Below are 22,718 nucleotides of genomic sequence, written 5' to 3' on the forward strand. Positions count from 1 at the left end.
GAGAAGGACAAAAGATGGCCACTTTGGGAAGGCAGCTGGTGCCCATCTCAATCACTCACAGAAACCCTACCCCACATCTCCTACTCACCAATAGGAGTGCTGTGTCGCCTGGGGCCTTTCTTCAGCTGGCCAATGTGAGGTGGGGTGATGCCTGTCAGTGGCTCAGTCACATGCTTCTCCTTCAGCAGGGCGAGATGAAAGGGGGTTTCTGGAACAAGGTATTACAACAGACAGGTGGTGAGCTCACATTCTGCTACTAAGCACCCTCCTTGCCACAAATTCTCAGCAGCTAAATGGTCAGCCAAAGGCCCAGACTAGAAGAAAACAGCATGGCATCACACTACCAGGCAAGGTCATCTTCTTTGGTGATCACTCGTAGCAGAGTAAGATTGTCTTCCATAAACACGGTTTTAACAATGAGTCCAGTGAGTGAGACCAGGCAAGGTGAAGCAGACAAGAAGATTCCTTTGCAAATCCTGTGCCCAGGCCTCTTACTTCCTGCCATGTGCTGCATAGAGGCTGGTACAAGGCAGATACTGGAGAAGTCTGTTTTATGTTTTTTGTGGGGGGGGGATTAGTTTCTAGTCCAGAAGGTTGAAACCATGGGCAGAGCAAAGCCCAAGTCCCCAGTGCACAAACATCCCAGCTCCTCCCACCTATGCTAAACATATTGTACTCTAGGCAGGCACTTACAGAACATGCTGTGCTTCAACAATGTAATCACTGAAAACAGATAACAGTAACTGCTGAAAGATAGCAGGGGGGGGGGGTGAGACCTTGCCAGTCATCAAGCCACAGAGAGCACTAGAACTCTGTTCCAACAGCCTGGAAGGCTCTCACTGCAGCTGCAAAGGAGTCTGGGCTGATTTGAATTATGCCTGTACTTCCATTTCTCTTCTGTGAACTGCCCAGAGAGCTCTGGCTATTAGGCAGTCCAAATATGTACTTAATAAGCAATAAATAAAGGAGCATTTAAAAGCCAACAAATATTTCAATAAATATTATTTTTAAAAAATAAAATAAAAAATAAAAGCCAACAGGCCAATGCAGCCTCTGTGAGAACAGATGCAATGCACCCTTCACACACCAGACAGGCACAGAGGCAGGAAGGGAACAGCCTCCATCTCAGTCTATGTGTATCATGCCCTTTGGCAACCACTGGAGAGTATTTCAAGGAAATAACTCACACAATAGGGCAGGGGGATAGGGAAAGGAGGAGGCAAGAGAAATTATTTTCTTAAGCTGCAAAAGGCTACTATCCTTTCTCTCTCAGCCACATTGGCTCAAGCCTAGGCAGCCTGGGTCACTCCACAGGGATGCTTTCCAATGATGCAATTCTACTGCTGCTCTTACTCTCCAGATCCACTTACCGCTGGGCAGGCTAGCAGGTGGCTCAGGACCCCTCTGGCACAGCTGCACCTCTCTCTCCAGCCCACATGGCTTCTGCTGGATCTCCATCTGGTCCTCTGCACTCCCAGAATGGGATCCCTCTTCCAAAGTCACTGCTGGTTCTTTCTCCTTCCCAGGCAGGGCCCCCAGCTCTGAATCTTCCCTTGCAGTAACTGATGGAAGGGCAGCAGACTTCCTACTTCCTTGCTCTGGAGGTGCTGCTGCTGCTTGGCTCTCTGCAGTTTCATCCTCCTTGGCTGTTGTTGGCACACCACTCCCTTCCCCCTGGGAGGGCAGAAGTGGCAAGCTCTCCTCCTCCTCCAGCACACTTCCCAAGTTGCTTCTGCCTGGAGAGATGGCAGCAGGCAGCCCCACTCCAGGGGCAACGCTGGACCTCCCCTGGGACCTGCTTCCCTCCAGCTCTGGTTGGGAGTCAGAGAGCTTCAGTGTCACCCCAGGGCCGATCCTCAGGGACGCCTCCTCCTTGGAGTCTTCCATGCGGTCTCCTTTTAAGTTTCCTGGATCTGGGTGTGCAGGCTCTCCAGCTGCCTGGAGCACATTCTCAGTGTCTTCTCTGGCTGCAGCAGGTTCCACATGCTGGTCCACCTTTTCTTCCTGAGAGTGAGTAGAGTGAAGGCAAGACCTTCCGTCCCTCAGCAGCTCAGCTTCTCCCTGCGCTTCACCAGGCGTTTCTGGGACAGCTTCACATTCTGGCTCCTGAGACCCCTGGCACAAGAGGTGGCCCTGACTTCCAAGGTCATCTCCAACTCCAACTTGGGCAGTGGAACCTCTTCCTGCAGGCTGCCCAGTTGAGGCATGGCTGTCCTCATTAAACCGCTGCTGCTCGCTACATCTACCATCCAAGCCAAGCTTCTCCACTGGAGGAACATGAGCTTCCATGGCTGTTTCCTCAGGCTGCACAGCCTCAGTGGACTGGCTGCACTCACTGGCAGACAGCGCCAATAGGCAGGCCTCACCCGAGGGCCATGACAAGGGGCCCTCCACAACAGATGCAGGTGCCTCAGGGATTTCAGAGCTGTCTGCTGGCAAACTGATACCACAATCATCTCCTTTCTCTGTCTGTGCCTCAGGCCCTTTCTCTAAGCTTGGAGTTGGGAGGAAAGTGTCCTAAAACAGGGGGAAACACAAACACATTGGAATATGACAGCTCCACACCTGAGATTCTGCAACCAGGCCAGCTCTCAAGAGAACCAGAAGTAATTCTTGACACTGCAACCAAGACATACCAGCAGGGCAATCACAAAGCAAGATACTTCATAAAGTATTGCTTCCTGTTTTCCACAACCAACATGGTGGCCAGGAGATTTGCCCTTCTATACACAAAGCCAGGCTAACGCTTTGTGAATGTCTCGAAAATCCTCCTATGACAAAAAAGCACAAGCGAAGGAAAGGATTGTCAAACTGTAGGGCAAGAGGCGTGGGGGCCTCCTTACTTCTACCAAGGATGAACGCAGCACAGAGAAGACCAGTCTCAGTGCTGGGCACCTTCTGACCACTCACATGGGAGAACTCTGGTTGTGATGGTATGGGAGTAAATGCTGGAGTAAAAGCTGGCGCATCTTGAGCGACAGGTGTAGAGGACTGAGGAAGCCCTGGAGTCCGAGTCTCCTTTGGCTCTTCTTCTTGCTTCCCTCCTCCTCCTCCTATTGCTGCTGCTGCTGCAACAACAGAAGATGTGGATAAATTAACGTTATTGCCTTAGCAGAGAAAGACAGCCTTGTTCCTGCCACTGGAGCAGAACACCTCACTGCCAAAAAAGCTGAAGGGTACCAACTGCCCCTCTGCACCCCTCTTTCAGTGCTCAAAAAGAGGAGGGGCCTCCACATTCGCTCAGAAATGAAAGAAAAGAAACCTGGGTCACCATTACTAAGTTGTCTTTTTGAACACCATAGCTTGGGCCAAGGGCTACCAAGGCCTCCAGCAGAAAGAGTTGCCATACCTTCTGTTCCCTGTTCTGTTGGGCTTCTTGGAATGATGAGGGGTACAGAATGTGAGATGCCAGGAGATGGCGTAGGAAGGCCTGAAGCACAACTACAGAGAAAAAGAGATCACTCAGTTGCCTCACTGTCTGCATATGCAAGGTCACAAGAAAAAAGCAAATGAGCTAATCTATTCCAGAGATCTGAAGGCCGAAGCCAAGGCTCAGCTCGCAGGCACAGACCACATTTGTACCTCCCACGGAACATGAAACACAAACAGCGCTCGGTTGTGTGTCTCATCAGGGAACAGAAAGGAGAAAAAGGAAGGCAACAAAGACCAACGAGCGCAGAAGGAGTAGAGGCAAAGAAAGCTCAGTTACTTTGAAAGGTGGACACAATTACAACACTATCAATGAAAGCATAAGAGCCAATCAATACAGGGATAACCAACTGCGCAACTGACTCAATTAGTGAATTCAGGAGGCAAGGAAGTAATAAGTGGATCATCAATTAGCTGAGAAGGAAAAAGGTCATAGTGGAAGAGCACCTTCTTCATATGAGGAAGGCCCAAGGTTCAATTCCGGGTTGCATTTCCAAGCACGGCTGGGAATGCCTCCCATCTGAAATCCTGGAAAGCTGCTGCCAGTCAGTGTAAGCAATACTGAGCTAGATGGACCTGACTCAGTGTAAGGGACCTGACTCAGTGTAAGGCAGCTTCCTAGAAGCAATTATTCAGGGAAACAGGTAACAACAGCAACCTGAGCAGGCTTGTTACTTACATGGAAAGAGGTCCCTGTCCAGAGAGATGAAGGACATGCAGAGAATCGGCAGGAGTGCACACTGGAGAATTTGCTGCTTCCACTCTGGACACAGCACTGTCACCATCTGGAACAAGAGGAAATTAAAATTAACAAAACCATTTAGCAGTTTTGTCAAACAACCCAATGGACACTGCCTTGAAAATCTGTCTCCCAGCTGCACTGATCTTTTCCCTACATCGGAGTCAATTTTAATACCTTGTTGCAACTGCTCAAAATTGCAGAAGACCACCCACAATTTGTGGTGTGCAAAAATATGACTGTAAATTTAAGTAAACCCAACAGGGATGGAAAATGTTTTACGTTCCTCAGCAACACCATCAAATATTGATGACCGGCTGAGATTTTTCCCGAAGAGCTGCTATCTCTCAATCTAGAGAAATTTACTCCTGGGCACCTGATTGGCCACTGTTGGAAGGGCAAATAGTATGTCCTTCAGCCACAGTGGCAGCTGGCAGGTTTTAATGCTGTCACCAAAGAATGATTTTGCATATTTGCCTGAAAACTAGAACTCTCAGGGTGCTGAACGCAAGTCAGCAATGCAACTGATGAGCTATGTTTTGAGCAGCCCATTCTAGAATCTGACAACCCTGTACAACTTGTTCAGCACTGGTGATCTGTGCCACTACATATTCAAAGCTATCTGCACAAACAAAAGAGGCAAAATTTGAAGAATTCAAAACACTAAGACATTTTCAAAATGCAGCAACAGCAAAGGGTGACAGAAACACATCCGTTGAAAAGGCAACTTTATCAGTGCCACTGGAATTCCCATCATCCACAAAGCAACTGCCTACCATTCCTCCCACAGCAACTGTGTGTCGTGCATAGGAGACATACCCTAAGCTGTCTATGTGGTCCCATGAACCTATGTAGCACTATGTATATAGTAATCAAGTAGGAAACCTTCCTTTGCTATCAGGATAGGCAGAGCTTCAGCAAACTGCACCTGCTTCCCCCTCATGGGTCGCAGGGGCCACGGCACAGGCATGCAGTCTGTTTTCACCTGTTGTGCTGCTCTGGCCAAACATGTCCTCCTGAGTAGATAAGACATCAGCATCCTGTGTATGCCACCCAGAGGGATCCGTCCCTTGTGGCCTTCTGTCAAGTGGATGGCAGGCAGAAGTTGGACTCCTTGCAGGTTCTTTATGGAACTGCAGAATTTTTGGGGTGCTGCTGGGAACATAAGTGTAATCAATATTCCCCAGGGTGTCATTGTTTATATTTGTTGCCTGCTCTTCACTGTAAGGCCCCAGGGTGGACTACATCTTGAGAAAAATAATATGACAAGCTGAAATAATGCCACACAAACAAGCTGATAGCTTCCCTGGGGATTACAAACAGGACACAAAGCATGCACAGAACTTGCAGAGTGGAAGAATGTTTGCTTTTGTGCTGAGCTTTGCCAAAGGTGCAAACAGAACTTTGCTGTTGGGCCTGAAAAATCCCAGTGGGAATGGATATAAGCTACTCCACCATTTCTTTAGGTAATGCAGAAGAGAAAAGAGTCAGGGAACTTTTTTTTCTCATTCAAATGAGGTTTAGTAAGAGTGCCAGCAGCACCTTGGTGCAACCCCCTCCTGTAAAATCCCAATGGGAAGGTCTGTCCCTTCTTTCTTTCCTTCTTGGCCAGGAGGCAACAGCAAGGCACCTCCGATACTTTTAGCCTAATCCCAACTAACAGGAATGGAAATATCTTTCCTTCACAAAGAACAAGGCAGAAAAGTAGTAGCAGCTTCTCGCCTACCAGCAGCAGGAATGTTCGGCACATGTGTGACAGCAAGAAGGACTTCATGGAACCACATGTGCTTCACAGCTGGTTTAATGGGCAAAGAAACTGCTCCCCCTACAGAAAGGGCAAGCTCTCCATACCCCCTTTCCTGAAGGTTCAACCATGCAACAAGTTAGCCAACAAGTATGAGAGGTGAAAGCAGATATTTACCTATCAGGAGAGTCACTCCCAGACTTTGTCACTTCATCTGGATCTGCATGCAGAGCAAAAAAAGCATCAGGAATTGGTGATTCACTTGAAATACCAGAGCACAACTGCACTATGTTGCATTCTAAGGACTTTTCCAGAGAATTACTAAATCTGATTTCGATCTAGGTGCCAAGTCAAAATCTGCTTGGATTCAGGGCTGATGGCATTCCCTGTATGACCTATTATCTATTATGGGCTTTGGTTTTTTTGCTAGTTTTATATGTATTTTATTGGTAATTTTATTACGTACACTGCTAAGATTGCACCTAACTTAAATTAATGAACCTAGATCACTCATGTCTACTAATTTCAATGGGTCTATTCAGAGTAGTACTAACAATGGATACAACTCAATGTTAGTTTAGAAGACAATCTCTAATGGAGAAGACAACAGGATAGCAGTGAGTGCCAACCCAAAAGATACTTATAACATCACATCCAACCACAATCCAATCAGCATTACTATCTTCAAAAGATTTAGGAACATAAGAAGCTGCCTGATATGTGATCAGATTATTTGCCCCCCCCCCTAGGCTGGGACAGTCTAGACTCTATTCTGAGAGCAGCTTCCCAGGGCTCAAGCACATGCTCAGTCAGGCTCCCTTGTTTCTGCCTGCAAACTACATGCTCTACCACTGGCAACTACAGTCCCTCAATTGCCTTGCAGGAATACTGTGTACAAAAGTACTGTTACTCCAGAGACTCAGTTTACTGGTAAGTACTCGGCGAACAGAACTGTAAGGCTCCCATCTGTCACCCAGAAGCAGCCATTCCATCCAGCTGCAGAACAGCAGGAAGGGGAAGTCCCCTTCTCTAACCCATCCAGCTTGTTGTAAGAATAATATGTTTAAAACCTGGTGCCTGAGCTTGCTTTCCCCCACTCACCCTGCTGCCCAGTGCATGTCTTTTAGACTGTATGCCCAAGGGAAGGGACCACTTACTTTGTAAGCCATTCTGGAAGCTTTTGCCACCTACATTGTAAACTGGGTAAAATGTTCTTCAAATGAATGAATGAACAAGTAAAGATGATTTAAAAGAAAGAAGGTTCTGTTTGGGCCTGAAGTCCTTTTGAGGCAGTGTGGGTAGTTTCGCAGAAGGGTTGGAGTGAAGTTTTCCTATCCCAGAGGAAAGGGCTGCTCAGCTAAAGACTCAGGAGGCCGCCCCCACTTCACCTACCGCCTTTGGAATCCTCCTCCTGCTCCTCTTCTTCCAAGGCCACTTTGGGTTGCAGCTGCTCCTTATCACTAACCACACTAGCTGTGGAGTCTCCTTCAAGGTTCTGGCTCTGGGAGAGCTCCAAAACACCGAAGCCCAGCTGCGACATGCCTGATTCTAGCATCAGAAGATAAGAACTTCCTCAGCACATGTGGAAGGGCTCCAGCATCCAAAGGGAGGAAATGGGCCCGGCAAACAACCCCTCCCTCTCCCACCCCGCCAAGGTTACTTGTGAACTCAAGAGGGCTGCAGAACAGTCACGAGGGGACCCCGACCCCCCCCCCACCGTTCAAGGACGGCCTCCAGCGAGAACAGGCGACGGCCTGTGCAGCCCCCCCCCCCCGGGCTGGATTATCAGCAATGGCGAAGGGGCAGCCCCCAAGGGCCGTCCCCAGCAGCAGCAGGCGGAGGAGGCCACTTACCTTCCGCGCAGAGCGAGCCCGGTGCAGCAGCAGCGCCGCCGCGGGGGTCGTCCGCCGCCCTGCAAGGGAGACAAGCAACGTCTCAGAGGGGTCAAGCAGGCCGAAAGCCCACCCGCGGAGAAGGAATGGCGATGCCCACCTGGTGTTCCTGGCGAGCGGCGGCGGCAGCTGCTCCAAGACCTGGCTGAGGAGGGCGCGGGGCGAGTCGGAGGCCGGCAGCGGAGGCGGCAAGGGAGCGGGCCCAGAGCCCCCTGAGGGACCCCGCTCAGCCCCCTCAGAGCCCCGGCCCTCCTCCTGCTGCTCCTCCGGGCCTCCTCCTGCCGCCTTCGCTCCCGAAACGACCCGCGGCCCATCCGCCTCGTCCTGTGCCCCTGGTCCCCGGCACCTCCTCTTCAGGCCGGGCAGGGCCTGCGGCTCCTCGCCGTCGTCCTGGGCGGAGTCCGGCTCCGGCTGCGAGTCCTCCACCAGCAGGCAGGGCGCCGACGAGCAGAAGCCCAAGTCCAGCGGGCTCCCCGCGGGGTCCATCCTGCGCCAGGCGGGGAAGGAGGCCTCTCGGAGGGGAGGACGGAGGGTCGCGAGAGCTGCGAATCCTCCCCCAACAGACACAGAGACGAGCGCGCGCGCGCACAGGCAAAAAAAAAAGGCGGGGAGCGAGCGCACGCGCGAGAAGAACGCCTTGCCCCGCCCCCTCGGGCGTTCGCGCGGCGGCTTCGGCCGGCCACGCTGCAGGCCCCGCCCCCACGCGTTCCGCGCTGCGCGGGGGTTGCCGTGACAACGCGGCGCCACATGCCCCGGCCAAGGCCGGGGAGGGGGCGGGGCTCGCAGAAAGCTCCACCTCCCCGCTTCCAATGAATATAAATGAGCAAGAGAATGGCCCGTGATGGCGGGTGGTGACGCTGATGGGAGTCCAAGCTGGCGCTGAAGGACCGGTCGCCAGCAGCGCACGCCAGGAGGCAGCAGTGCACAAGCTCCCCAAAGCGAGGGTCACGTGAGCCCGGTCACACGATAATAATATAATAGATGCAGCTCCACCAGGTGGATTCTCAAAGATGGCACAGATGACGAAGGGGGATTTTGATGGAAAGACGCTTGGCACTATCCGGCTGGTCGCACACCTGAGACAGCAAGGGCACACTCCTAGAACTGTCTTTGTGCAAGGGCATAGCAGCACCCACAGAGGAAGGAGGGGTGCCATGGGCGTAGCCAGGATTTATTTTGCAGGGAGGCAGGCATTATGTTGTGGGGGGCAGAACTGAGTTATCTGTGATGCTGTTGGTCAGTTAAGTATTTTTATTTATTTACTTGATTTGGGGAAGGGCAGCTGCACACACCCCCCCGGCTACACCCCCCTGCTGCAGCCCTCTGAGTCTTTCATGTTTCCTTCCAGCCCTTCTCTATGGGGTCATAATTCCATACATGGGATATTTGGAACAGGATGGTGTAGATCTGGTACAGGATCACAAAGGGGCAAGCAACAATTTTGGGGGCAGAAGCAACTCCCCTGCAAGAAGGTTACAACATTTGGGACTTTTTAGTTTGGTAACATGACAGAGCCAGCAAGGGAGCCTCTGATCCTCCAGGCCAAATTAGACCTGACAAGGATCCTACTTCTGGCCACAAGGCCTTTTTCCTCAAACCATGCCCATCAAATTAGTGCTATTTAAATCTGATTCCAAATGGCATCCAAACATAGACAAAAACCTCCATCTCAGGAACAAACAATTTGGTCATGATATCTTAAGAGGTGTCCAAACGCATAGCAAACAGTCAACTTTCCAAAATATATAGATGTAAAGATAGGATTTTTTACCCATGCGCATCATTTTACATTTGCTTACACTGAACCAATGTTGCAAATTTAATGCCCCTTCCCCCAGATTGAAAATATCCACTTGGAGCTCTTTACTATCCCGTTTTGCTTTTAACATCCTGAATAACTAGGTGTCATCAGCATATTTGACTACCTCAATGTTCATCCTGACTCCGTATCACTTATGAAGCAATTAAATAGCACGGGTCCCAGTACAGATATCTGGGGAATCCCATTTCTTCCAAGTACACAATGTCTACCAGATAACACCTTTAGAGTGTCAATCACATTATCAAAAATGTAGTTATTGACACTCTGAAAGGTTAATGATTTAGGTAGGTAGCCATGTTGGTCTGACGCAGTCGAAATATATATAAAAAATAAAAAAATTAGAGACCAACTAAGTTTGTTCTGGGTATAAGCTTTCGTGTGCATGGAGAAGCCATGCTGATTCATCTTCAGCAAGACTTGTTATTTTTTATGCTTTATAATGCTCTTCTATATGATTTTTTATACCAATTGCTGGGAATTACAAGTGGGAAGAGTCCTGTTACCCTCAAGTTCTGCTTGTGGGCTTCCCATTGGGGCAACTGGTCGGTTATTGTGAAAACAGGATGTTGGATTAGGAGGGCCTTTGGCCTGATCCAGCAGCAAGGCTCTTCCTACATAATTGCCAGTTTCTGAGCCAGAGGGACCAGATGATTGCCCCTCCCTACTGTGTCACATTTTAAAATGCTGAGGTGCTACATAAGGAGGAGGAGAGCTGCCTCTGGTTTTGTCATCAGAGATGTGTTTTGCATCCTAGGAAGAAGCCTTGCCCACCCTGCTCCGGAGACCAGTCTGCAGCCTGTTCCCTTTAAACAAAACACCTGAAGGAGAAAGAAGAAAAGTTAGTCTGTTTCTTAAAATAAACAGAATGTTCTTTACCTGTTAAGAGATGACATTTTTGTTCTATAGTTGGTTTCTCCTGCAATAAATGCTGGTATTCCAAAACTAAAAGAAGCAGAGCTGGGCAGGAGCTGCCTTCCTTCTAAGCATCAATTCTCTATGATGCCATTTACTCCTGGAAGAGAAAGAGATGGCTCTGGAACCAGGTCCTGCATGATAGGTAAAACAGGAAATACTGGTCTTTGTACATTGCCTCCATAAATAATTACTTTGAAGAAAGAGCTTTTTTCCCCAATTAAAATTGAAGCAGTTAGATTTTGGAAGAAATATAGTTAGGCTCTTATTCAGTTGCTGCTGAATCCCCGTTCAATCACATTTTGTTTGCTCACTAAGGAGTTTTGTTGGGTAAGAGAAAGAGATTTGTTGAATAAATACAGCCTGATAAAAGGCATGTTTACTTTGAAACCTACTAAAATCAGTGAAACCTGCGTGCAGGTAAATGTCCACAGGAGCACAGCCTTAATTGGTCTAGCCTCAGTGTATTCCAGTTACTGTAGTAACTTACACACTGCAGGAATGGAGAGTCTTGCACTGTGGCTGTCAAATAGATAGAGAGCGATAGAGATATATGGACATTTGTGGATTTTGACTTATTTCACATTATTTCCTTCCTTTCCTCTTTTCCTCTAAGGAGCTCAGGCCAAGTTTGAGACTCCTCATACCACCAGAGGTGGACAACCTCTGCTCCTTCATATGATACTGGACTCCAGCTCCCTGAACAGGGATTTAATCCTGGATCAATACCAGATAGATAATCTATAACTAGAGGCCCCTGTCTTGTCTTTGGTCTGAAGCATTGATCAGACACTGATCACAAGGGAACACCAGAGGCCCCATGATCATCCATCCAGAGGAGCTGGGTGCCCTGATACAGAACATAATTTATTGGTTAATAACAAACTAGGATATAGCAGTAAAGATACTATATAGATATGAACTGTCCAAAAGACTGAGAAAGGCAATAAGATTGGGAGATGGAAAATCAGGAGTACTTAGCTCTTGAAACCATTTGGAGCAAGTTCTTTGCTGTTGGGAACTGTCCTTGGTCCTGCAAGTTCTATTGCTGTCCCTGCCTTTGCTTCCTTGTTTTACAACAAAGATGGGAAGTGGGAGGTGTATAATCTGATTACCTGGTGTCTTTTTATTTTCTTCAGCATAGTTGCCACTTTGACTGAAATTGCACTGGTGAACATATGCTATTTGTACCTGTCCCACGTCGTCTCCCTCTGGCAAAAGGTGTGGGGCAACAGGTGCTTGTATTTACCCTCCTCTCCAGTGGGGCATATGCAAGCATATGGAATATTCTTACAATTCAGGAAAGGGCAGGGGGAGAGAATTAAAAGCTCTCCCCTCAGTGCTGTTTCCCTGCTTAAATTAGCAGCCCACTTCAGGTTCTTTGAAGAAAAAGAGCTAGGAAGTGCCCTGTTGGATCGAACCAAAGGAGACTCATTTGGTCCAGCATCTGATTTCCCACAGTGACCAATCAGGTGTCCCAATGAGTGTCTGACAGCAGGCAAAACACAAGGTGATTGTCTTCCACATTTTCTTATGTCCTTTCAAAGGCATCTGAGTTCTGGTCCATCGCCACACCTATAGTGTGCAATGTTTTACTGTGGTTTTATAATTTTCTAGAAACTGCCCAGAGTGGTTGGGGCAACCCAGTCAGATGGGTGGCATATAAATAATATTTTTAAAATTAAATTATTGTTGTGGAAGTGAATTCCATCATTTAACTACGTGCCGTGTAAAAAATTCTTCCTTTTGTCTGACCTGAATCTTCCAGTGTTCAGCTTCACTGTATGTCCCTAGGATTTAGTATTTTGAAAAAAAGCCAAAGGGTAGCTGTCCCCTTTCTCCACACCATGTATAATTATCTATCACTCCTCTGCTGCCTTTCTTCTTTTCTAAGCTAAGAAGCCCCCAATGCTCAGCACCACCTTCTGCCGTGCCAAGAACCTGCAGCCCCTTGGGGATGGACACCAGCTGCCAGCGTGGAGGTAAAAGAGGAAGGTTGGGGAACTGGCTGTCAGGGCTGCCCTTCTGAGGGCAGGAGGAATATAGGGTCACCAGAATACCAAGGTCCCGTGGGTTGCCACCCCTCACTCTGCATTGTAGACAGGCGCTGCAGCTGGGGGCCAGGGCAGCTTCCCCACCTCCGCTCGTTTGGAGGCCGCTGGCCTGACTTGGGGGGGGCAGACCTCGGGCCGGCGGGGAGGGATCGCTTTCTCGCGGCAGGCAAAGGGGTTCGCTCTCCCTTGCCCCACCCGACGGAAAGAGGGAAGGGTCGCCCTCATTCCTCGGTGCCGGCTGGGGGTACATCACCGGAGCCCAGCAGCAGGAGCAAAAGCTGGATCAAACCCGGGCGCGTGGGGGAGGAGGCTCCGCTAACAGAGATAAGCGCCTGTTGGGCTGCAGGACAGCGGCCGGGATCGCCTCGGGTCCTGGAAGGAGCGTGTATATCTCCCCCTCCAGGAGAACAGAAGGAAGATGCAATTCCGCCCCGCTCCTCCCAGCCCGTTCGACGCGGGGAGTGGAAAGAGCCCCGCCCCTTCTGTGACTCCGCCCCACGCCCAGCTTATCCTAAGCACGCCTGGGTAGGTGGGCGGGGACGGCCTCTGGGGGCGGGGCCACGGGAACCCCCGCCCCAGCGCCTCGTGGGGCACGTGCGTTCTGAGGAGCCAATCCGCGCGCGGCCGGCTCTCCCCTTAAGAGGCGCGCGCAGGAGGCCGCTGCGACATCTGCGGAGTTGGGAACCAGTTGCTATGGGGACGCCGGCGGCCGGGCCTGTCGCCATGGAGACGCCGGCGGCGCCCGGCAGCGAGAGGCGGGGGAGGCAGCGGCGGGGCCACGCGGTGCTTGCCGTGATCGGCGAGGTCGGCACCGAGCAAGAGCGGGAAACGCTGCGCCGGAGCCTCGAGCGCGGTAAGGACGGGCGGAGGGAGGGAGGGAGAGAGAGGGGGAGGCCTGCCGGAAGCCGCCGCCGCCTGCGCGTTCAGCACCCTGGAGAGGGCTTGCTGTGTCGCCGCCGTCGGGAGCACCTGAGGGGCGCGTGACCGGTTGGATCTCGCCCTGGCGCGGCGCTCCCTGGACCGGAATTCCCAAGAGCGGCGGCGTCCACATCCCTGGAGAGTCTGTGGCGGGGAGGGGGCGGGACACTGGCCGCCAAGAGGAGGAAGGGAAAGCGGGTCGCCAGGCCCAGCCGCCGCCGCAGGACCTGCCTAGGAAGCTCGCTGAGCGGGGCGGCTTCTTCTGGCCGGACCCTTCTCCTTGCCCGCTGCCGCCTGGGCAGGAGTTCCCGAGGCGCCGCTCCCTGGAAGATCCACCTGGCGGTCAGTCTTCTTGCCATTTTGATCTTGCCGGTTCGAGAGTGACTGAAGACAAATTTGCTCTGTCATCTATGGGAGAGCCTGGGAACTGTCATCGTTTTCGTCTATTAGTCCTTTATTCTTAAACTGCTGCAGTGCTCAGAAGTACTGGACTCCAGCTGAAGGCTGACCAAAGCAGAATTTAGCGGTCCCATAGCTTCTCATGATCCAGACACTATGTTTCCGTTGTAGCCTAGAATTGTATTAGCCTTTTTAGTAGCAGCATCATATTGCTGGCTCATTTTTAGCTCATGGTGTGCTAAGAAACCTGGCTCTACTGTCAAGCCAGGTGCTTTCCATCCTGTACTTGTGTGTCTTGATTTTCCTACCTAAATGCATAATGTTGCATTTATCTGTGTTGAAATTAAATTTGTTACTTTGGTCCAGTTCTTCATCATGCTAGACTCACCTTGAATTTTGTTGGTTTGGTGTTATCTACTGATTTGATGAACATTTTCTCTACTCTTTTGTGTCCAAGTCTTTTATACAAAGTTGTTGAGCCATTAGCTACACATCTGCCTAACAGTGTCTTTCATGTGGGGGTGGGGAACCTTCATAGGCAGCATTCTGGGAACTGTTTGTCAAAGGTGGGCAGGACTAGAAGCAAAATAAGCAACAGATGTGACTCTTCTTAGTACAATAGACTACAGCCCTGCCACAATCAAGCCAATGATTTCCCCACACACCCTTCTCCATCCACTGAGACAGTTCAAGGACACATTTCAGCCAGGCAAAAGCCCTATAGGAGGAACTGGATCCAGAGCCCTTGAGGGTTTTGGCTTGGGGAAAGTCTAAAGAGTTGGATAAGGAGTTCTGGAAGTCTCTATTCTGCCCCTGAATCCAAGAGTCCCCAAGCTTAGTCTATCACACATTTTAGCAGCTTGTCAACAAGAATATTGTGGAGGAGCTTGTTGAAAGCCTTGCTGAAAACAAGCTATACTACATCTCGTAACTTCCCCCTGTTCTATCAAGTTAGCTGTAAAAAGGGGGAGGTAGATGAAGTTCATCTGGTATGACTTTTTCTTAAGAAAACTGACTTGTAGTTGTATTTCTATCTGGCACAATGCTGCTGCTTGAACTGGTGGAGTATAAAGCTAGGAGTAAACAAATACAAAGCATATACTGTAATCATTCCTGCAAAGGGCATAAGGAATGAGACAGTAAGTGCACTCCCAATAAGGCTTTATAGCTGGGGTGGAACCCTTAATGCCCTCTCTCCTCAGGAACTCCAGCCTGGCAGGGGGGGAAAGGCATGCAACCCCACTGACCATGTATCCAGGTAAGTGAGGAAGGTTCCCCTTCTCTGCAGCCTGGAGGGTGTGGCTGGTGCTTGCCCAGCTGCTGCCAGCAAAATGTCCCATATTGGCCCTCCCCCAAGAATGCAAATCAGTGTCATGGGATTGACACTGCAGTGCTATTCAAGGACCTCCTAGTTGCAGCTCTGATTTTCAGCAACTTATGGGAAACCCACATCTTTCTTGCTGCACATAAGGGGATTAGATGGAAGCAAGCTGGCAAGCTTGGAAAGAGGCAGGTAGTGGCTGCTTCTGCTGCTGCTGCGGCTGCTGTGGTGTGTAGTTGGTGCTGCAGTGCAGCTTTCTTTCCTGCTAGTTCCTGGACTTTCTCTCTGCAGTGAGTGTGAAGCAGGAGCAGCATGAAAGTGCCTCCTTGGTGAGCAGGAAGTAGGTGAGGGCTCTTTTCTTACCTGGCATTCTCCAGAAATGGAGTAAAGGCAGCCCTCTTGTCTCTCCTTAGGGTGATATTTGTAGCACCTTGTCAATGTGGATGGGTCATTTCAAGGGAATGAAAGAAGAATTGCCACTGTGGTTGACTCCTCCTTTGGACATATGGAAATCACCTCCTTTTCTTTTATTTTCCTCCCCTGTGGTTGGCTGAATCCTTTTAAAGCAGTCTTACACTGCAGGGTTTGTGGAGAGGGGCTGTCTTTGTAAGTCTGGAAGGGCATCGCTTTATTCTTATTTAATTTCAAAAATGCATATCTCTTGTTTTTAAATTTAAATAATTTCTAAAGCAACGCACAATGCTGGTAAAACAGAGCACAATGTACTGTAAATGGACTATCACATTATTATTAATTTTTAACTCAAAAGATCAGTGGAAATAAAATAAGTTGGACAGCATAACAAGGAAGATAAAACAGGCTGTACACAATTCAGCAAATAAAATTAAAATGTTGCTCATGAAAAGCTCCTACAAATGAAACAGTCTTTATCTGGCACTGAAAACTTAGCAAACGTGTGGAGCAGCTGTATATGGAGGGCATTGCAGTGATGGGACATAATCTCTCCAGCTACCACCTGCCTTGCTTCTGCAGGCAAAGGAAGGTTTGCATAGGAGTAGGTGGTCTTCCAGATACCAAGGTTCTAAGGCATAAATGATTTTAAAGGTTAAGACTAGACTAGCAGTTTACCTGGGGAAATAGGAAATCTGGAGCTACTTTTGAACATAATTGTGTGTTCCTCATTACTAGTACCAACAATAACCTAAACTGCAGCATTTTACATTTCTGCATTGTCTTCAAATATAATCTAAAGATAGATGGGCATAGTATGGGCAATAGTGGCAAGGGGTCACAGCTAGTGAACCTGACTAGTCTGATGATGCAGATGCCCCAGGATATCCAAACTATTAGAAGGATTTAACAGCACTCCAAAATTCTGGGCTTGATCCTTAAGGGGTGTATAATCCCATTCAGAACAGGCCAAAACTGTCTTTCTAGTCACATTTTATTTGTTTATTAATTTATTGCATTTATAAGTCTCCATTTCCTCCATGGAATTTGAGGTGGTGTACATCGTACCCCTCCTCCTTCTTCATTTAACTCCCACAACAGCCTTGTGAGGTTAGGTTGAGAAGCAGTGATGGCCCCTGGTTACCCAGTGAGCATCATGGCCAATTGGGGATTTGAACCCTGGTCTCCCAGGTCCTAGTCTGACACTCTAACTTCTATACCATTCTGGCTTAGATGAAATTCCTCTCCACAGCAGTTCTGCCTTGCCTGGACTCACATAGTATATAAGCCCCCATCCAATCCATTACTGACCTCTGACACCTATTCAGAACTATTTGCTCCTCTTGTTCAACTGAAACCAGAGCTCTTCCTGCTGGGACTAATGGCTGTACAACTAGAAAAAGAATATGGAATACAATATATGATCACAGCAGTAAGATTTTAATAAGCACAACAAAGACAGAAGAACTTACTATTACCTACTATGAAAGAATGGTTATTGAAATTAATGGATTTGGCTGAGATTGCAAAGTTGACATGTTAGAGAAAAATCATTGTTGACATTTTGAAGACTGAAAAAAGTTGGTTTATGTAAAGTAGAAGAGTTGGATGTTATTATGGAGTAAGTTTTTGCACAAGCTTTTAAAACTAATAGATGGAGAATTGGAAATCTTTTCTTTTTTCCTTCTTTTTCTGTAACTTATTTATTTTAGCTTTTATGTTTAAAAATGCTGGAAATTTAATGCTGAATTCTTTATATTGTTTATTCCTTGTTTGTTTTTCAAGCTTTAATAAAAATAGCTTTTTTAAAAAAAGAACTTTTAGCTCCTCTCCTAAATTCAAGGAAGACTGGAAGGTCCTTGAGGGACGTTTTCCTGATTCCCACTATTTCACTTCATTCATTCCAGCAGCACCATGATAAACTGAATGTTAGGAAACATAATGAGGAAATTTGTTTTGTATGGAGTATAGATTACAATGTGTGCAACTGAAATTAGTACATATTGTTTGGTCTTAAATTGTTCTGTCATTATCAAATTGAACATACATGCTTCTTGTGTGTATGTCTTGTACATTTTAAATAACCTTAGAAAGGACAGCCAGAGAGCCTGACTTGGGTGGTCCCAGTTTCATTCTTTATTGTCCCAGTTCCTTTAGTCTTTACTGAAATTGGAATATTCTGTGTACAATTTTGACCAGAACCTGAGGCTAGATAGCCCAGGGTAGAAGAGATGCATTTCATTCAGGGTGCCCCATTGCACTGAAAGGTATTCTCTTTATATATATATATATATAAAATATTTATTAAAGTTTCAGAAAAAGGAATTACATAAAAACAAAAAGTACAAAAGTACAAAACAAAAATAAAAATACAAGAAAAATACAGAATAGAAAAGAAAATAAGTACACTTACAGAAAAAGAAGAAAAAAATAAAAATAAAAAATTAACCTTTCCATATCTTACATTCATATCCTTGTTTCCCTGACCTCCTCATACCTCCCTTTTTGTGTTTCAATTCAATTAATTAATTCAGCAATTTCTTTCCCTCTTTATTATCCTGATCTTTGATCTTAATATATTATTAAATTTTTACCTATTTAAAAATCAAATTTTTCCATATTCTTTTATATCATTACAGCTAAAACCGCTTAACTTCAATCAAACATCATTCTAACATTCATTAATTTTACAATACTTCTGTAAATAGTCTTTAAATTTCTTCCAATCTTCTTCCACCGACTCTTCTCCCTGGTCTCGGATTCTACCAGTCATTTCCGCCAATTCCATGTAGTCCATCACTTTCATCTGCCATTCTTCCAGAGTGGGTGAAAGGTATTCTCCCCACCTCCGGTCTATTCAAGCAAATTAAGCCCAATAGTGTTAGGAAAAAAATACTTTAGCTCCAGGTCAGTCCCCTGGTACTCCAGGGAGCTTGTGGTCATAAATCTTCAGTAACCCACTGTAATTTACTTGCCAATAACTTCAAATTGGGTTCTGCTTCGAATACTGTAAAAATATGGGCTGCTGCCTTGGCTGCATCTGGTAGCACTTGCTTGGATGAGTTTCAGTTGTTGCAGCCAGAAGGTGAAGACAGGATGCATGGAGAGACAAAGTTTCCCACTTCTGTGCTCTGTTGGAAGCTGCTGCCAAATAAACCTTCCTTGGGCCATCACCATGAGCTAAATATAAATCAGCAATCCAATGCAGTAACTAAAAAAGCCAATACAGTTCTAGACTGCATTAACTAATGTATAAAATGTCCACACCACAAAACTAATGATGGCACCCTATTCTGCTTTGGTCAGACCTCATCTAGACCTACCTGTGTCCAGCTGTGGTGGGCACAGCAGCTGAAGGAGTGCCCAACTGGAGTGTGCCCAGAAATGGGCAACAAAGATAGTGAGGCCCCTGGGAACCACATCCTATGAGGAAGGAGGTGGGTATGTGTAGCCAGGAGAAGAGACAACTAAGAGGTGAGATGAGACAAAACCATGTTCATATACTTAAAGAGTGTCACATAGATAATGGAGCAATTTATTTCTCCAGAGAATAGGACCTGAACTAATAGGTTAAAATTATAGGAACCGGGATTTCTTTTTTTTTTTTATAATTTTTTTATTGATTTTACAAAGTTTTTTAAGAAAAACAAACAAACACTTAAAAAGACAAACATACACGTATAGTTTCAAACATATTTTCATAAACCTCTTTTCTTTGACTTCCCCATACCCCCCCTCTCTGCATCCCAATGTCCATAATTCTACAAACAACTCCCAATTATTACTTTCCAATCTCTGTCATCTTAGTCCTCTTTTGTATTCTAACCTTATATCCCTGTACCCCTTTGTTTCTGAAATCCACAACATTTTAACATTCATTAAGTTTATAGTAGTCCTTAAGATAACTTTTAAATTTTCTCCATTCTTCTTCCACCGTCTCTTTTCGTTGGTCACGGATTCTGCCTGTCATCTCGGCCAATGTCATATAGTCCATCACTTTCATCTGCCATTCTTCCAGAGTGGGAGGAACCGGGATTTCTACTAACCGTTAGAAAGAGCTTTCAATGGTGGAAGAGACTGCCTTGGAAGGTGGGGGGGGCTCTCCTTGATTATAGGTTTTTTTAGTGCAAATTGTATGGTCACCCATCATAAATGCTTTAGCAGTAGACTGACAAGTGAGGCTGAGCTGAGGTACCTTCCAGTTCTTTGTGTGTCCAGCCTTACTCATTGATACAGGTGCTTGAATTGGTGATAAGGACCTGGCTCCAAATATTCCTAAATGGTGCTGATGATGTGGACTTATTTCATCTCACTTCCAGTCTGCTTTTAGGACTAAAACTGCTTTGGTCAGCAAGGCAACATCGATGAAGCTGATCAGCATTGATGAAGCTGGTCAATGCAGTGTACATCACTGCAGTGTAGTATAAATCTGTGCTAAATGAAATAGGACATACACAAGCCCATTCTTCAGCTTTCCATGGTGCCAGGTGACTGAGGCAAACAGTCCCTCTGAAGGAATATTCGCTGGACAGTGTGGAAGAAACTCACCTCATGGACCTGAAGGTGACTCCCACCGCACGATGGGGAAGCCACATGGATTACCTGGAGAGGCTAAACTGCTGTTTGGAAGGACAGACTGAGCACCCTGCTGGGATAGGAAGGTGATTAGCCCTCATAGATTACATGGATTAAAGAGCAAACTCTGAGGCTATCAGGATGCTCAGGGGCTTTGGGAAAGTGATTAGGCAGTAGAAGCTTGGACTAGAGTTGGACTCTCATGCAAGGAGCAAAGCATCCAATGCACAGAAAAGGACTCTTGTTCCTACTGGGTGGTCGAACCCACTTCCTCACCCAAGGTACAAGCCAGGCCTGTGTTCCTCTGAATCACAGTGTACAGCTTTGGTCTCTTCCAGGAGAGCACATGAACTCATTCCTCTCTCCCTTTGTCTCAACAGGTCTTCGCTCATGGGACATTGACCTCTCTTCCTGTGACCTTAATCAACAACTGAGACTGTTTGTTACGCGTCATCTTGCACATTTTTCATCAGAGGTCAAAGGTCAGTGCCCATCTTGTTTATCTTAATTTTTGAGATTTGCATTTGTGCCCAGACCTACTGTCAGCTTTGAGGGAGGCTTCTGGGGTGATGTGCTGTCTCCTGGTGGCTTCAGAAATAGGAGCAGAGCTCTGCCTGCTGCCAGCCTTACTCTTTCCTACAGTGCACTGGGATGCTAGTGGCATCTGACCCAGCCTCAAGGGAGAGTCTATGGGGCATAAAGGGCTCCTCCAAGTTGGGTGGGGGGAGTCCAAGTTGGGGGCTAGGAAGCAGCCTCAGGCTGCAGTCGCAGCACCATGGACAGCTCCAAATGGGCAGCTTGGAGATGCTGCACTCCACTGACGTTTTATGTTTGTATTGGGGGTCCTCAGACTTTTTAAACAGGGGGCCAGTTCACTGTCCCTCAGACACTGTTGGGGGCCAGACTACAGTTTGAAAAAAATATGAACAAATTTCTATGCACACTGCATATATTTTATTTGTAGTGCACAAAAAAACAGGAAAAACAATACAATATTTAAAATGAAGAACAATTTTAATCAACATAAACAAGCCAGGCCTAAGCTGGGGGGGGGGGATAAGGTGGGGTAGGGGGATCCCATCTCGAAGTGTCTGCATTTGCATATAATATTTTGGGGTGGGGCCACCGAAGGCTACGAAAATGTGCTGTTACACACAAACACCCATTTCAATACACACACCTTTGAAGGGGAAAGGGTGAGATATTGCTGTGGGAGCAGGAGGGAGGGAAAGAGATGCCTGCAATCCCACCACAAGGCTGTGGCAGTCGAGGGCTGGCGGTGGAGACCACGCAGCTTGTCAGCAGGGGGCCTGAGCAGCATTGGGGAAGGGGGGTGTTCGCTCCACACCACCTCCCGCCTGGCAGCACCCCCTAAACATCCGGCTCACCCCCTCCCCTTTCCCGTCCGTTAGGAGGGAAGTGGTTGTGGGAGGGGGAGAACCCTCCTTGCCTTTCCTCCCCCACCCCCAAAAAACAAAACACCTGCCCATTCAAGTGAGGGGGGGTTGAGAAGGCGCCCCCCCCATGTCTCCTCACAGGAAGTAGGCTCTGCTGCCACTGCATGGTCCAGCCCCACTGTGCCCCCCCCCATTCGCAGGGGGAGGGCAACCCAACTGAGGAGGAGTGGGAGGGCTGGGGCAGGCGGCAGTGGCACACCACATGAATGAAGAGCCAGCCTCCAAGGGCGCCTCATAAACACCCTCCTTTTTTCCCCCTCCCCCACTTCCTCCTCTCTTTTGGGTCCTGCAATGGCTGTGCGGGTTGGATTTAGGACCCCGGCGGGCTGGATCTGGCCCATGGATTGTAGTTTGAGGACCCCTGGTCTTGGGCCAGATCTCCCCATTCCTCAAGAGTGGAGACTCCCTGAAGCCAATCCTCTGGCCTGGATCCCACCTATCACCCTGTTACCTTGAGAGTGGTTGGGGTAACCGAATCCAGATGAGTAGCATATAAATAAATTATTATTTTTATTATTATTATCATCATCCTCTCCTGCTTTCTGTATCGCCCGTGCTTGAGAGTGGGGTAGGGGTGGGGTGTCAAGGGTTCCTTGTGGGACTCAGGCTCCGGAAGTGCTATCTTTGTGGGGTTGTCTGTGATGGGGGTGGGGTCAGATACAGACTAAGGCTCATTGTTGGGAATTGAAGTTTAGCCCCTTCTCTGTTTGTATTCCTGCTATGCCTGGTGCAGCAGGATTTTCCACTTCTGCTTCAAGATTCCTGGTAACTGCTTGGGTTCAGGGTCATGGTAGGCATCCTGAGGAGACGGAAGCAGGGTGGTGGCAGCTGGAGCTCTGCTTCTTCTGAGCCAACATCTCCTACAACCAGGGCTCAGTTCTGGCCCCTCTCAGGTGGGCCCATTGCCATTATAAGAGAACAAGGGGAGGTGTTCCTGGTGAATTCCGGGACCTCTTTTTCTAGAAAAATAGCACTGCCTACAACTATTCTTCTTCTCTTTTTATTTTTTTAAATAAAGCTGAAGCTGCTGCCCTGATCAATGCTC

The 22,718-nt window shown here is 47.9% G+C and overlaps 2 protein-coding genes and 2 long non-coding RNA genes across 12 annotated transcripts in view; 2 read left to right on the top strand and 2 right to left on the bottom strand.

The window, feature by feature from the left end:
* The window catches only part of TP53BP1 (tumor protein p53 binding protein 1), a 21,635-nt gene extending 11,101 nt beyond the window's left edge, over window positions 1-10,534 (bottom strand). The window contains exons 1-10 of one of the 8 annotated variants that reach the window (XM_083474078.1): window positions 10,503-10,534; window positions 7,766-7,824; window positions 7,305-7,460; window positions 6,090-6,132; window positions 5,154-5,323; window positions 4,109-4,214; window positions 3,350-3,441; window positions 2,911-3,068; window positions 1,371-2,517; window positions 89-208 (exon numbers count right to left, since the gene is read on the bottom strand). In XM_083474078.1, the coding sequence (XP_083330204.1) occupies window positions 89-208; window positions 1,371-2,517; window positions 2,911-3,068; window positions 3,350-3,441; window positions 4,109-4,214; window positions 5,154-5,323; window positions 6,090-6,132; window positions 7,305-7,460; window positions 7,766-7,824; window positions 10,503-10,519 (2,068 nt within the window). In that variant the 5' untranslated portion in view covers window positions 10,520-10,534. Of the gene's footprint in view, window positions 1-88; window positions 209-1,370; window positions 2,518-2,910; window positions 3,069-3,349; window positions 3,442-4,108; window positions 4,215-5,153; window positions 5,324-6,089; window positions 6,133-7,304; window positions 7,461-7,765; window positions 7,825-7,904; window positions 8,504-10,502 lie in introns of those variants that run through there. The other 7 variants (XM_083474074.1, XM_083474076.1, XM_083474072.1 and 4 more) reach the window with 7 other exon arrangements.
* On the top strand, window positions 9,200-10,441 carry LOC310692807. Its single transcript, XR_014518903.1, has 2 exons — window positions 9,200-9,304; window positions 10,381-10,441. It is a non-coding gene; the product is annotated as an uncharacterized lncRNA (long non-coding RNA).
* Window positions 10,535-13,313: 2,779 nt separating the features above from the next.
* The window catches only part of MAP1A (microtubule associated protein 1A), a 37,718-nt gene continuing 28,313 nt past the window's right edge, over window positions 13,314-22,718 (top strand). Inside the window, exons 1-2 of one of the 2 annotated variants that reach the window (XM_083474068.1) lie at window positions 13,314-13,445; window positions 20,597-20,698. In XM_083474068.1, coding sequence (XP_083330194.1) covers window positions 13,316-13,445; window positions 20,597-20,698 — 232 coding nt within the window. In that variant the 5' untranslated portion in view covers window positions 13,314-13,315. Of the gene's footprint in view, window positions 13,446-20,183; window positions 20,303-20,596; window positions 20,699-22,718 lie in introns of those variants that run through there. The other variant, XM_083474070.1, reaches the window with a different exon arrangement.
* On the bottom strand, window positions 16,953-20,604 carry LOC310692808. The gene is made up of 3 exons (XR_014518904.1): window positions 20,493-20,604; window positions 18,965-19,064; window positions 16,953-17,034 (listed from the first exon to the last, which is right to left on the bottom strand). It is a non-coding gene; the product is annotated as an uncharacterized lncRNA (long non-coding RNA).

Source organism: Podarcis liolepis (genome assembly GCF_965112155.1).
Source record: "Podarcis liolepis genome assembly, chromosome: 14".
Lineage (NCBI taxonomy): Eukaryota > Metazoa > Chordata > Lepidosauria > Squamata > Lacertidae > Podarcis > Podarcis liolepis.